The sequence below is a fragment of the Gymnoscopelus braueri genome, assembly GCF_963280865.1.
Source record: "Gymnoscopelus braueri genome assembly, chromosome: 1".
NCBI lineage: Eukaryota > Metazoa > Chordata > Actinopteri > Myctophiformes > Myctophidae > Gymnoscopelus > Gymnoscopelus braueri.
The window spans coordinates 3,591,406-3,607,655 of NC_137603.1; the positions used below are offsets into that span (position 1 = coordinate 3,591,406).

The following is a 16,250-nucleotide window of genomic DNA, read 5'->3' on the forward strand; positions in this document are numbered from 1 at the left end:
CTGGTGCAACTGAACTCAAACCAAAACATAGATGTGTGCTAGAGACGTTTATTTGAATCTTCTTTGAAACCAAAATAAATCAGTAATTATTCCTGAATTATTTTGTACCATGGCCGACAGGCAATATCAAAAATGTATTAATTAAATCGTTCAGTAGAACCTTCATGCAAAATGGTACAGTAGAAATGGACTATTTACACACTTAACTTATTTTGCACATATATATTGTACCACCAGTGTCTATTGATTTTTTTTAAATATTTGCACAGCATACCGTATGCACTTTACTCATTTGCACAGTATACATGCATACAAAGGAAAAAACATTTTTAATAATGATTTTAATTGGTTTATTGAATGTATTAAAACATGTGCGTTCGTTTCCTAGCCAGCAGGATGGTCAGTCAGCCAGTCAGACAGTACCACCTAGGGAAACAAAGACATTTTGGTCGTGATGGGAAAGTGCAATATATTCAGTGCAATTCACATAAGAGAGAAGTGCAATATGTTTCAGGGTATATAATATAATGGCAATATATATGTGATGTTTGATTGTGATGCAATACTAAATACTTACTGCTTCTGTTCTGTCCCCGGGCACCATATATGGGGTTGGATTGGAATCTACATCTTGACTCTGTGCTGATTTCCAGCTGCTTATTGGGCCAGTCCTTTACAACAAGCAACAGCTTCATTCACAAAAACACAATGAACACAGTGAGTCATGTGGGCACAGGTAGGCAGCATGTAGATGTTGAGCAGATATCAGAATGAGCTACATCTACAAACTGAATTACACTCTGGTGTAGGCCTACTACCTAAATACGATATATATTTATTGTACCCTAACCACTTACATAGGCACAGCTATGTTATATTTGTGCATTTATAATGTCTACATGAATGTTAGATGAATTCTCAGAAAATAGCCGAATGACTCCTTCATAGTGACCCTGGTTCTTGACGAACAGGTCTAGTGCAAAGACTACACCTGCATACAGATGCAAAACGCTAAGGTTTTTAGATTGGAGCTGGACAACCAGTGACGACCCTCCTGAAAAGGCTTCTCTAGAAATACAATTTACAAGTGAAACAATTGAATTTACACGTGAAGCCAGACAGGGTAACGGTGCCCTGTTTTCAGTCATTTGTTATTCGAAATCAGGCTGTTTGTAAATGAGCAGCTACAGCCTGAGCTACAATGTGGAGATTACACACACACACACACACACACACACACACACACACACACACACACACACTAAAACCTTGGAACTGACGACCACCAGTACAACCACAGTCTATACCACTGGTACTGTTTGGGAAACAGCTGGTATAGACTGTGGTTGTACTGGTGGTGGGCAGCAGTGGGTTGGGACCCACTACACTATAAATATTTACTATATATATTATATTTTGGGGGGGTCACAGCCTGAAAAGGTTGAGAACCACTGATCTAAACGACATCCCAGCTGTGAGTGAGTCCCTGAGTTAAAGCCCTCAGTGGTCAAACCTCTCTGGGTCGTGAGTGAGGAAGCATGCATGCATGCACCCTAGCCCTGAAACATGACTGTCATACCATGACAGTCATGGTGCCGAGTCCCCCAGGTCTAAAGTTGTGTTCGATTTTTTCACATTGCCATCTCTCACATAAACATAAACGTTCAGATTTCAAATATAAAGTGCTTACCACCGAGCCACGGATGTTACAAGGCGATGCGGACCGCGATGAGTACCCGTATCTCCCGTATTGTTCAATAAAAAGCATTTTAATCCCATTGCCGGCCATTTTGTTTGTTTTTTTTGTTTTGTTTTGTAATGTATCAGAGTGCAATACACCTTCCAACCATTAGTGTCGCATGGTCGAAAGTATCGGAGACAATTTGGAGAAAATGGCCGGCGATGGGATTAAAATGCTTTTTATTGAACAATACGGGAGATACGAGTACTCATCGCGGTCCGCATCGCCTTGTAACATCCGTGGCTCGGTGGTAAGCACTTTGTATTTGAAATCTGAACGTTTATGTTTATGTGAGAGATGGCAATGTGAAAAAATCGAACACAACTTTAGACCAGGGGGACTCGGCACCATGACGCTTGTATACAAGCGTCATGTGAACCATGGCTAGCATGCACCCCATACATGAATTGTTCAAGTCTCACTGGTCAGATCATTACCATGATATAGTCATGGAAGTCAGTACTCTCTGGCTTGTCACGTCATGTGGTCAATCTGGTCATATCATCAGACAGAGACAGGAATGCATTTTAAGCAAGTGTTGGGGTCCAGGATGAGCCAAAACCGCACAAATGCGAATAGTCGCAACTTCTTGCAACAAAACAGGATAATGATTGCAAATAGTTGCACGTTGCAAGGAGTTGCATATTGGTGTGGTCTGGCCTTTGTGAATGTGTTCTGCTGCGTTGTCACGTGTAGCCTTTAGCTTTATTAAACACCTCCAGTTTCTCCTGTAACCTCGGCACACAGGGCAGGAGAAACCATCCACTGAAAGACATGACTTGGTGGAAGCCACTTTGTCTCTGAGAGTGAAGCTACAAACACTCAGGCAGTCCCTCCCAGTGCCATCTATTAGAGAGTTACGCCAACTCCGTTCACTTCTTCGGGCCAGCTCTTCTACATTGGCGAATAGTGACAAATCCCTGAACCGGAAGTACATGGAATGCACTGAAGTGGACGGCTCCTTGTCACTATTTCCAGCTACATAAACCACGTGACCGACGCTGTTTCTGACCCCTCATTGGCGCAACTCTCTAATAGATGGCACTGGTCCCTCCTGTAGAATGTTCCCTGAAGTTTACTTTCACTGTGAATCCTAACCAGTGTTGCCAGAATTTGTGAGAGAAACAAGCAACCACTTCTAGAAAAACGAGCCCAAAAGAAGCCAATGCCTGCCACATGACATGAGCACTTTAAACCTATGCATCGGCTATTTGAAAATATAGCTGACCTACAAGCTCACAACGCGTCGCATGTTGTGAGCATGTAGATCTGCTATTTTCAACAAAAACGATTTGAGATACAATGTGAAACATTTTCAGATGGGGGTTCATTACTGTGGGGGTCCATCCATGACATAAAAATATTTGAGAACCGCTGGTTTACATGATAATTTAATAAAACTTGGAAGCTCAAGCCCAAAATAGGCAACTACACTTTAGAAACAAGCCCACAAAACCGGTCCCGCAACTACCAATATTTTCCAAGCAACTTTACAAGGAAAAACAAGGCCAAAGTCGCTTATAATAAGCGGACATGGCAACACCGCTCCTGACGTCCACCAACGGTTCTTGACTGACTAGGATTTGTTTGGTCACGTGACTCGGCATCAACCCTTGACGGGAAGCGTAGTCTCGGACGTCACAGACGCCGGTGTCTACGCGAGACGCCAAACTACACTTCCCAGCATGCACCGGGCGCGGCCACCAGGCAGAGCGTCGGCGTTGCAGTGTTTTTGTTGTTAATAGACAAGTTAAAGCCGCGGACATGCTGCAATAACACGGCTTTCTGACGTGATAGCATCAAAGTAAAGGGTAAGATAGTTTAATAGGGTCGTTTTTTTTGTATTGAAGTGAGACGATAGAAACCATGGTTACATCATATCCAGTGTGTTTACGTTCAAAACACCCCGGAAAGAAGCTACAATTATGTCATGACGCTATTTATAACGCTATAAACGACGTTATAACGTCGTCTGCAACACTGTAAAGTTGTCAGGTCGCTACACTACACACACGCGACCCTATGATGTGACTGTTGTTAATGTAAGTTAACGTTAACATGATGTGGTCATTATTATTAGACAGCAGTGGTGGAAAGTAACTAAGTACATTTACTCAAGTACTGTACTTAAGTACAATTTTGAGGTATTTTGTACTTTACTTGAGTATTTCCAATTTCCAATATTTTTGCTTCTACTCCACTACACCTCAGAGGCAAATATTGTACTTTTACTCCACTACATTTATTTGAAAACTTTAGTTACTAGTTACTTTTCAGATATAAATTATTACATTATAAAACATACATTAACCACTTTAGTCCTATTTTATAGGCTATTTTCAAACATTTAGTACTTTTACTTTTTGTACTTTAAGTACATTTTGATGCCAATACTTTTGTACTTTTACTCAAGTAAATTTTGAATTCTGGACTTTTACTTGTAACAGAGTATTTTTATATAGTAGTAGTATTGGTACTTTTACTTAAGTAAAGAATTTGAGTACTTTTTCCACCACTGATTATTAGACAGTAATAATAATAGGCTGCAGCATCTAACCATTATGTTACGGCCAGGTTATGCCCCTGCCAACCACCAGGGGGCGCTATGATACTTGATTGATTGAATATTTTGAATATTGATTGATTGATTGATTTAATTATTTATAAGGCAAAACATGTAAACATCACAATTACATTTATAATACTTTGACTAAAAGGTCTGTCCAAAAAAGCCCTTTCGGTCTTGTTCCCATTGGGGTCCTTGGTATTCAATTCATAGACATGTATAGTAGTAGCAACCAAACAGTTCAAAAACTTGCTAAGTAAAAGTATCAATACCACAATCTAGAAATACTCTGTTACAAGTATAAGTCCGGAATTCAAAATGTGCTTGAGTAAAAGTACAAAAGTATTGGTAGAAAGTACTCATCATGCAGAATGTCCCATTTCACAAGTTGGAGCAAAAATCTTTTGAAAATAGCCGATCTACAAGCTCACTGCCAGGCGTTGTGAGCTTGTAGATCTGCTATTTTCACAATGTTTGCCTCTTTCTTACCTAATATTTGGCAAGTTGGTCAATTTGGTGTTAAAAAGGTCTTAAAAGTCCTTAAATTGTAACTTTATAAATGTGCAGATACCCCGTATACACTTATACTGTATGTTGGTTTGTTTACTGTTGAGTCAGAAATTCAATGTTGCACATTAAGCTAATCATCTGGGGACCCCCCAACATAATTTAGGGACCCCCTGGGGGTCCCGGCTCCCAGTTTGGGAACCACTGGTCTAAAGAACCTACTTAATGGTTGTTTCAATTTGACCAGATATCACCACGTCTTAGATTTGACCAAATAGCTAAAATAGCAGATCTACAAGATTGTAGATAGGATATTTTGCTATTCTTTTAGAAAACCAGGAAAACACACCTATGCCATATCGCAATATTACAATATCAAACTCCCAGATAACATCTAATTTCATATCACAATATTGATATAACATACATATATTGCCCAGCCCCAGGGCTTAACATAGATAGAAATACAAAATTATTTAGCCTTTCCTGGCCACCAACAACTGACATTATTTGACTGATCACTATTTGATACACCCCCAGCTGTCCAATAATGATATTCAAATGTTATGCAAATGTCATTATCCATTCATGTGTCTCACTGTAGTTCCTCGCTGCCTGGACTGCCAGAACAATGTCGGAGTCGTCCAGTGACACGGAGTCGTCCTGTGGCTGGACCATCATAAGTAACGAGGTTAGAATCATTATTCTGTCCATTAACCCTTTAAGACCGGGATCGTCGTTTTTAGATTTCGTTGGGCTATTCAAAAATAGCAGATATACGAAAAAAAGAAAAAAAAATCAAATATTTGCACAACTTTTCATGATAAAAAAAAAATAGCAGATCTACATGCTCATAGCGCGGCACCGAGTGCCGCGCAATGAGCTTGTAGATCTGCTATTTTTGAAAAATCAATTGTTTCTTTTTTTTGGCGGACATTTGTAAATCTAATCTTTGCTTCTGGGGGTTTCCTGGAACAAAATATTTTACAAATGTTCGCTTTAAAAAATATATAATCCCAAGATTTTGCCACGAATTTTCACAATTTTTCAAAATAGCAGATCTACAAGCTCATAGCGGGGCACTCAGCTTGTAGATCTGCTGTTTTGGAATAGCCAAATAAATCTATAAAATGCCACACAGATGCGTTCCCGGTCTTAATGGGTTAATAAGCGAGAAATATTATGTTATAACAAAAGAGTTTTCTCATGTTATCTCTTAAGACGGGTAGGAGTGTCTCATGTGAAGTTCACTGTATGCTAAAACACACATTTATTTCTTGTTTAAACAACATTTTTGACTGGTGCGTTGTTACGTTTCATGCTTGAGCCTTAAGTGACTTGTGTTTTCCAGAACATTAAAAGGGGACGTTGCTGATATTTAATGTGAATCATATAGTTCTGTTGTGAGGGGGAGAACATGTGAAAATCTGACAGAAAAGCTTCCCAGTGTGACCCCAGTGTTTTGGAATAGCACCACTGGCCTAATAAGTAAAAGGATTTCTGACTTTAATGTAGGCTCGCTGGCTGCATGGATTGAAGCTAAATTAAATGTCGCAAATGAAAAAAAATGCTGTTAAGCCAAGCTCCAATCTGTTTGTGAAACCGTGTGAAAGGAATCCAATCCAATCCAATCCACTTTATTTATAGAGCACATTTAAAAACAACAGTGTTGAACCAAAGTGCTGTAACACTCAGTAAAATACTAAAATAAACAAGAGAACACACACAATAAACAGGACAATATTTGTCACAATGCCCTGGAGGAAACAGCAGCTTCTCAGTCTGAATTTTCAAACGCCAAGGAGAACAAGTGAGTTTTCAAACGTGATTTAAACACAGGCAGGGTTTGAGACGCTCTAACATGGGGTGGCAGCTCGTTCCACAGTGTGGGCGCCATGGAGGAAAATGATCTATCTCCCCGTGTTTTCAACTTTGTTGATGGGACCTTAAGGAGTGACTGGTCAGTCAGTAGACCTTAAGGAGTGACTGGTCAGTCAGTAGACCTTAAGGAGTGACTGGTCAGTCAGTAGACCTTAAGGAGTGACTGGTCAGTCAGTAGACCTTAAGGAGTGACTGGTCAGTCAGTAGACCTTAAGGAGTGACTGGTCAGTCAGTAGACCTTAAGGAGTGACTGGTCAGTCAGTAGACCTTAAGGAGTGACTGGTCAGTCAGTAGACCTTAAGGAGTGACTGGTCAGTCAGTAGACCTTAAGGAGTGACTGGTCAGTCAGTAGACCTTAAGGAGTGACTGGTCAGTCAGTAGACCTTAAGGAGTGACTGGTCAGTCAGTAGACCTTAAGGAGTGACTGGTCAGTAGACCTTAAGGAGTGACTGGTCAGTAGACCTCAAGACCCTTGTAGCGTTTTTTGGGAGGTAGAAGTTCGGATATGTATAATGGTGCCAGCCTATTTAAAGACTTAAAGACATACATTAAAGTCTTAGACTGAATCCTGTAACAAACAGGGAGCCAGTGTAGGGAGGCAAGCATCGGGGAGATGTGATCATACTTCCGTGCCCCTGTTAAGAGTCGAGCGGCCGCGTTTTGGACTAACTGTAGTCTTGACAAGCAGGCTTGGCTAATGCCAACATAAAGTGCATTACAGTAGTCGAGTCGGGTTGAGATAAAAAAAGGAACCACCACACACACACACACACACACACTAGTGTTGTGTTTCATAAATAATCATCACAATATGTAAAATAAAATGATGATGTCATGGTAGCCATACAGCCAACCGGTTGAAGAAATTGCATATTGAGGCTTTTTAACCTTTTAATGCTTTTATGAAATATCCCAGACCATTAGCGTTGGAAGATTGAACATTTATTTCTGGGCTTTTTATGCCTTTATTGATAGTGACGTGAAGTTAGACAGGAAACGGGGGGAGAGAGATGGGGAGTGACTCGCAGCAAAGGCCGTCAGGGAACGGGACTCGAACCCACGACGCGCTGTCAGGCTACATTAGAGCCTAAGTGCTCGGACCGCTAGGCCAGGTCACTTCAAATACTCTTTGATCTTAAACTAACTAATAACCGGAAATAGGCGATCTACAAGCTCACAACGTGTCGCGCTGCGACACGTTGTGAGCTTGTAGATCTGCTATTTTCGGTGCATGACTATGCTTCCATAGAAGACACGCTGGCTTCTCTGGAATCCAAATGACAGAGATAATCCATGTGGCAGTGATTTACTCATGTCCTCCTCACTGTAGAATGATGGGTTTCATGCAGTTAAATATCAGCTAAAAATCAGCAAGAGTTTGTTTTGTTTGTTTGTTTGTTAAAAATCACTAAATCATTAAAAAACTATAGAAAGCAATACATGCAATATCATCTTTGAATTACTATCATTACAAACTAATAAAATAACCCTTGTTGTAAAAAAACAAAGTTGTCCTTTAATGTGGACGACTGTATTGTTTGCCAGGGGTCGGATATTGAGACTCTGGGGTCAGAGAATCCACTGGAGTATAATGGGACCGACGCCCGAGAGAGAGCTCCAGTGATAGAGCCAGATCTACAGGACCTAGCCACCTCCTTATCTGGTATGGTGATCTACTAATATATTATAATATAATATATAATATATAATATATAATGTATAATATATAATATATTCAGAAATAGCAGATCTACAAGCTCATAGCGCGGCACCGAGTGCCGCGCTATGAGCTTGTAGATCTGCTATTTTAGAAACATCGAGAAAATGTGTGCAAATCTTTGAATGTATATATTTTTAAAGCGAACATTTGTAACTCTATTCTTTGCTCCTGGGGGTCCCTGGAACAAAATATTTTGAGATGGGGGTCCGTGGCCAAATACATATCATTCTTAGGGTCCTTGACATGAAAGAGTTTGAAGACCACTGACGTAGTAACATAAGTTTATTAAAAAAACTGTTAGAAGACATTTGTTGAATCGGAACCTCAGGCCTTAATGGGTTAAATTAACGCCCTTCTTGATCATACTACAGCGTCACACGAAAGCATCAAAAGTAGCAGCTCTGCTACTTTTGATGCTTTTGAATCTGAAAAGTAACATTTATTTGTAGAGCACTAATTGAAACACATTTCTGATATACCAGTGCATCTAACACAAATGTCTTTTTCCTGCATGTTAATATATCAAGACAATGTTTTTGCGTTGATAGTTGTTGAATAACCTGACAACTTTACGTGTGTGGTTATATCTACAATGCGTTTTTTTCCCATTAATTATTACACAAGCTTTTATTATATCTGATATTTATGTGTTTCAGCTGGGTGTGTGGAAGACGGGGGTGATACACACGACGACAGCTTGAAGGAGGAAACCTTAGAGGAGACGTTCACTGTCTCTGAGGTGAGAAAACCGTCACAATAATATACACATTATACGCTTAGTGTCTGCTTTTCAGAGCTAATAGAGCCTGCCTGCTGGCTCAGGGGATAAATGGAACCTTTCTTGACCATCAGGTCAAAATGCATGCATGTCAGATCCTGTGTCTAGGTGAGACATGACCTTCTTTGACACGATCTAAATGTCTCAATAGCAGAGCAGGGAGACCAAATAAAACCACCCCAACTGTATAAGTTATATTGTATTAACGTACTCTACCATAGAGATTGGCCAAAATTACATTTTATTCATTAAAGAAAAGTTAAACGTAGTGCCGCTTTAAGCACTTTGAACCCTTGCATCTTTATTCTGGGGGGAATGTTTGCTGAAAATAGCTGTGAGCTTGTAGATCGGCTGTTTTTGGCCAAAAGATAATAAGAGTAGTGGACCAACTTAGTATTAGTTTACTAAGTATAGAGCATGGGTGATGCAACTTTGATGTTTTTGAATTGGAATCCTGATTTCTTTTGGTACTATTTTTTAACTGGAATCCTGAAAAGAAACTTTTTTTTATTTCATTTCAAATGCATTTAGTTATACTTATGTCAACTTTATGAACTTAAATACAAATACATTGGACATAAAAAAGACAATATAATGTTAATACTAGTCATTAAGCTACTATAATATAGACTGAAGTAATTAAAGCGGGTCATGTTTGCATGTTTGGAATCATAACAGCTGAAATCAATAATATATCAGAATTCTGATATTAACCTGCGGGCCGCATTAAGTGAAGGTGGGGGCCGCATGTGGCCCCCGGGCCGCCAGTTGCCCATGTATGGTATAGAGTATAGACGTTTATCATCATAGTTTCCACAAGATCTGTCAAATTTTCCCTGTATGGCGAGCTCTAGCAGCCTAGTGTACTGGCGCGTGGCGCCACCCTGTGGTGCATTTTAACATCACTGGGTGGTGGAAGAACCACAGGCAGAGTTTCGTCTGTAGTTCGTCAAAAAACAAGTATTTTTTGGTGCCAGTTCCGAACCAACCTTTAGGATTCTGAACCCATTTCTCAGTGGAAACGCTCTAAACTGGTTAAAAATTAGGCGGGAAAAAAGAACGGACCTGGCTCAACCCGAAAAAAGGGACCTATGAGCGCCACAACTCCCATATCTCTGTACAGTATATAATATAATACAGTGGTTTTCAACCCTTTTCATATGAAGCCCATTATTTATTCGGCATTTGAGTCACAGAACCACCATTTGAGATTTAGACTCTCAGACCCAAAACTTAGAGTATTTTGTTGTCGTTGGATAAGATTTTGTCCACAATTCCATCCATGCTGTATTGATGTTGTACCATAGAGGAGAGATAACAGGCAAATGTTGATCAAAATAACATTTATTCTACGTTCCCTATTTGTGTTAGACTTCTTGTGAATTAAGTAATGCAGATGTTTAACAAAAATGAAACCAAATGGACCCGCAAGGGTCCATTTTGGAGTTAAAGATCTATAAGGGTCCATTTGGTTACCAACTCTCCATCATTTAGCTGGGGACCACCTGGAACCCCCTCAAGGACCACTGGTGGTCCCCGGACCACTGGTTGAGAACCACTGGCATAATACTACATACATAGTGAGGCTTTTAATATCATACACACCAAATCAGATGTTTGGCCTTTCCAGATCGGAATCAGATAGTTTAGTTTAATCATCAAGTCTGAACAGAAATCTGGCAACTGATCTTTTTATAATTAGTTTTGATGTGCCGTGGCAGACCTGTCGCTAAGGTTCAATAAACCCTAAAGTCCAGTTTATAGACGACAATACAGAGAACATAATCAACCAGTTAAAAGGGCAATTTATTGATTACATGGGAAGTTCCCTCTATGAAATGTGAATTACACAAACAGCAGATTCAATGATAAAACAAAATACGACCTGATACCACATCTAGGTCTGCATGCAAACAAGCGTTCGGTTGAGCGCCTGGAGAATTCTGAGGTTCTTATCTTTAGCATTCAGTATATCAAAAACAGTGGATGGCACGTTCGGCCTTCTAATTGGAGCACAGCTTCTGTGCTCCACACTCTAGAACGTAAAGGTTGACGGCCCAAGGTTTCACAATGGACCATCAACAGTTTTGAGCCACATTCCTATGTGGTTTGAAATGTGATTCAAATCTCATTCTGGACTCTAAAGTACTTTGTACTATGGTGTGGCTCACCAAAAAAATAGATGATCTACAAGCTCAGAAGGTGTCGCATCACAACATATAAAAGCATTGGTTTTATATGGTTGATGATGTCTAGGTTCATCGTTTACCTGGTATCCTATAGTTTCAATGTACAGATTGTTATTTCGCTAGTATATAGTTTTTAGGGGGGGGGGGGGTTCCAGGGGGTCCCCAGCAAAAGTAGTTAACATAGCATCACAATAATTTTAACCACTTTATCCAATTATACGTTGGCTATTAAAATTAAGTAGATCTACAAGCTCACAGCGCGTCGTGCCATGCTGCAAGCTTGTACACATGGTATTTAAAAAAAACGTTTGGAAATTTTTTAATACTTTTTTAATTTCTTTTCACACAAATCTTCTCTTCTGGGGGGTCCCTGACACAAAACACTTTCAGGTGGGGTTCTGCGACCAAAGACATATCATTTTGGGTGGTCTTTGACATGAAAACGTTTGTGCTTTATGCCAGCCACGTTGTCAGCATGTCCTCCTGCAGGCGGGGGGGACGGAGCAGGTGACCCTCTTCTCGTCCAGCGACCACTCTGACATCGTGACCTTAGGGGACGCCCGGGAGGACGACCACTCTGACATCGTGACCTTAGGGGACGCCCGGGAGGACGACCACTCTGACATCGTGACCTTAGGGGACGCCCGGGAGGACGACCACTCGGACATCGTGACCTTAGGGGACGCCCGGGAGGACGAACGCGCCGCGGCGGAGGCGGAGCCAGAGGAGAGGGCGGCGGCCAGCGAGGAGGACTTCTACCTGGGAACGTCCTCCAGCAGCCAGTACACCTTCAATGCAGTAGAGACTGGTAGGTGTCTGTTTATTGTCTCCGCCAGGCCGAAAGGCAGGGCGAGAGAGTATGTTTTGCCCCCTGTCCGTCTGTCTGTCTGTCCGTGTGTGAGCAGCTAATCTCCGGCACCGTTGCCCCGGTCGCTGCGAAACTGTGCACACACACTCCCTGGATGCCAATTCATTTTTCACATGGGGCTGTTATAGCGCCACCTGGAGGCCGATTTGTGCAAAACCCATTTTTTTATTTTACTCCTACAGATTTTATCCAAACGTCATGCAAATCGGTACACAGTATCTCTATAGTCATGTGATCAACACGGATCTGTCCCATTTTCCATATTCCATCCTCATTGGCTAAGGTTGGCTTCCAAAGTTTGCAGGATTGGTCCGTTTTGAACAAAATGCCTCAAATCATGAACGCAGCGTGCGATTTCCGTGAAATTTCACACGCACATTCCCACTAGACCGAGGAAGAAATGGCACCCTTTTTCACATTGGCCTGTTATAGCGCCACCAGCAGGTCTAATTTAGCAAAACACATTTTTGGAACTAAATGCTTCAAATCATGAATCCAGTGTCCGATTGAAAGGTCTAAGAAGAAATGACACCCTTTTCACATATTTCCCTATGATAGCGCCACCTGCCGGAAACATGTGCTCCGAGGAGCACTTTTTCTAGTTTATTTTATTTTCGACTAGAATTTTTCTACCTTTTAGTTTCTTGGGGTTGTTGTGGTACTTGTGACAAGTACCACAACCAGTGGTGTAAAGTAACTAAGTACATTTACTCAGGTACTGTACTTAAGTACCCTTTTGAGGATTTGTTTTACTTTACTGAACTATTTCCCATTTTCAATACTTTTACTTCTACTCCACTACTTCTCAGAGGCAAATATTGTACTTTTACGCCACTGCAATTATTTGACAGGTTTAGTTACTAGTTACTTTGCAGATTTAGATTATTATAACAAAGCACACATTAACCACGTCAGCCCTATTTTGGCCATTTGAAAATAGCAGATCTACAAGCTCACAATGCGTTGCGATGCGACGCATTGTGAGCCTGTAGATCTGCTATTTTCAAAATATTTATATACATTATGAGCTTGTGAAATGGGACATTCTGAACAATGAGTACTTTTACTTTTGGTACTTTAAGTATATTATGATGCCAATACTTTTGTACTTTTACTCGATCAATTTTTTATTACGGGACTTTTACAGTATTTCTACACTGCAGTATTGATACTTTTACAAAAGATGCGAGTACCTTTTCCACCACTGACCACAACCCCAAGTTTCTAAATAGAATTCCAAATCCATAGAAGTATCATATTGTTGTTGCTGTCGGGCAGAAACCAGCTAACTCCATTTTGACACTTAAAAAAAAAAAAAGTATTAAAAGGCACTTCTGACAAAACCAGCTAACTCCATTGGTTCCTCAAACTTTCCACTTTGTGCTAACTCCACCCGGTTTTGCTTACTCCAGGCTCCGCCCCCTTTTGACCTCCAACCTCATTGTGGGCTTGGAGGTCCATTCAGCTGTTCTTATCAATGATGAACAAAACCTCCTAACTCCACTTTGTGTTTTGTTTTTGTCATTTCCTGAAAAATGAACATTTTGGAGTTAGCTGGTTTCTGCCCCGACAGCAGAGATATGATAAAAACTGAAGGTTACACCGCATGCAAATATTGGTGTATAGGACCCGATTCAGAACGTTGAATCGGCAGCGGAACCCAAAAGCCTGGGGCTCTATTATAGGCCTGACCTCTAGTAGTCGAATAATTAGTCGAGGGGTGTCTGAGTCAACTGCCAATCTCTTATTCGAATCATAAAATCGAATCATTTAAAAAAAATGTTTTAATTATTTTATTATTTGACTTATATTAATAAACTAATAGTTTGCCAAAAATAGGATATACATCATGATTTATTGGGAGAAACCAATAGTATATGTTAAATCAGACACTAAGCACCCCTACAGCCCAAATGGAATGTTCCTCTATATAACATATTTTTTGCATGATTTGACTGAGAGATTGGCATTCGAATCAGACTGATTCCACTGACAATCTCAGTCGAATCATGCGAAAAAATTAATAATAATAATAAAAAGAAATAAATATTTATTTTTTGGGTGTCATTATTGGCAATTAGTCGCCAATCAGATTGGACTATACAAATCCTTAGTCGGGGACAGGCCTAGGCTCTAATAGCATGGGTCTTCCTGTGTGTCCCCTCATGACAGCAGGTTTGATGAGTCAGTGGAGAGCTGTTCCACACAGTCTGTGGGACCTATAGGTCACCATCTGAAAAGACACTTTACTGGACGTGGCTGTTTCCCAGGCAGGTGGTCTGAAACCTGTTTGGAGTGAATTCATGATAATAATAATAATGCTGCTGGTCTTGTTGGCTGCAGTGCACGGCTCCTTCTGATATCGTAGCTGTGGAGCACAAACCTCTCATCTCCATATTTTAGCTTTCTGTGTTTTTTCGTAAAATCGACGCCCTACTTGATCTAGGGCTGTCAACTTTCCTCAGAAATTATATTTGAATATTGGTCTTAAAAATTGGCAGATATTCGAATATAATCGAATATTATTATTATTATTATAAAAAAATATATGATTTTTTCCCTCCAATTTCTTTTTTGGACAAACAATACAAAAAACAATGTATCGAGTGCTCGGATCCAATAAAACATATATTTTGTTTGTTTTTATAACTTGATACATATGTTTTTTGTATTGTCCCTGTAAAATAAACATGTATAATAAAAATGTAATATTCGAAAATAAATTTTCATATTCGAATATACATATTTTCCCCATATTCGAGGAATATTCGAAATTTGAATATTAATTCACCAGCCCTATTGGACATATGAGGTTTCCACCCGTCACAGAGACGATGTGTTGCCTGGAGACGTCTGAAGATGTCAACCAGTTTGTGTTCCTCTGAAGCATCTTGCAAGCAACTCCCATAATTAATATACTGTAACTAAACGTGTGTGGTGGTGAGTGACGGTACGTTTGGTTCCTTTTGTGGTCCACTGGATTAAAAGAGAAGCTAACATCTTAATAGGTTAAAGTGATTAAAGTACAGTATAATGGGTAAATCACAGATTTTGTGTTATTTTTGGGCGGTGAAACCGCCCCTATAAGTGAGGTTTGGATATTTGTACAACAAATCCTGCGCTGTGATTGGCCAAAAATGTACCCCGCCTAACCCTGCACCGTGATTGGCCAATCACAGTCTATTCAGGACTGTGATTGGCCAGTGTCACATGACACATGTGCATAGCCCTATATAAGAAACCATAACTTAAAAAAAACAATAATTTTGTTTTTTTTAAGTTATGGTTTCTTCCATCATAAAGAGTGTTTCAATAAATGTATTTATTTTTTGTACATGATTGGTTGACTCCATTCAGTATTGTGATTAGCTAGCAAGACACCGCCCACTTCACACAGGGTGTGTTATTTTTTGTGTGTGGTAGTTTTTGCGGTGCAGCAGCAGCAGCAGCAGGCGGCGGTGCTAAACGACTCCAGCAGCAGCAGTGAGGACGACACGGCGGGCAGCTCCTCCACCCCGGTGGCGGCGCCGGCGGTACGGAGACGCAGGTTAAGGAAGAACACCGTCAGCAGCGTGACCGAGCCCGAGGAGGAGGAGGACGAGGAGGAGGAGGAGGAAGACGAGGAGGAGCTGCTGCCGCCGGAGCCCGAGGAGCGCCGTGCCTTCTTCCAGTCCCAGGAACAGATGGAGGAGGAGGAGGAGGAGGAGGAGGAGGAGCCCCCCTCCTCCCGGCGGCCGGCGCAGGGCCACCGGGTCAGCAGCAGCACCCTCAACAGGTGCATCCTCCTGGCTCTGGTTGTAGCCACCAGCATGGGATTTGGACACTTCTATGGTAAATGCCTCTGGGTTATGTACTCTACACACCAGATAAATGAGTTAATATACACACCAGATAAATGAGTTAATATACACACCAGATGAATGAGTTAATATACACACCAGATAAATGAGTTAATATACACACCAGATAAATGAGTTAATATACACACCAGATAAATGAG

The 16,250-nt window shown here is 40.7% G+C and overlaps 1 protein-coding gene across 2 annotated transcripts in view; it reads left to right on the forward strand.

Moving 5' to 3' along the window:
• Positions 1 to 3,406: 3,406 nt before the first annotated feature.
• Positions 3,407 to 16,250, forward strand: part of ccpg1 (cell cycle progression 1) — a 38,346-nt gene continuing 25,502 nt past the window's right edge. The window contains exons 1-6 of one of the 2 annotated variants that reach the window (XM_080434961.1): positions 3,407 to 3,552; positions 5,419 to 5,505; positions 8,241 to 8,358; positions 9,072 to 9,154; positions 11,845 to 12,190; positions 15,674 to 16,081. In XM_080434961.1, coding sequence (XP_080291087.1) covers positions 5,446 to 5,505; positions 8,241 to 8,358; positions 9,072 to 9,154; positions 11,845 to 12,190; positions 15,674 to 16,081 — 1,015 coding nt within the window. In that variant the 5' untranslated portion in view covers positions 3,407 to 3,552; positions 5,419 to 5,445. The remainder of the gene's footprint in view (positions 3,553 to 5,418; positions 5,506 to 8,240; positions 8,359 to 9,071; positions 9,155 to 11,844; positions 12,191 to 15,673; positions 16,082 to 16,250) is intronic. The other variant, XM_080434962.1, reaches the window with a different exon arrangement.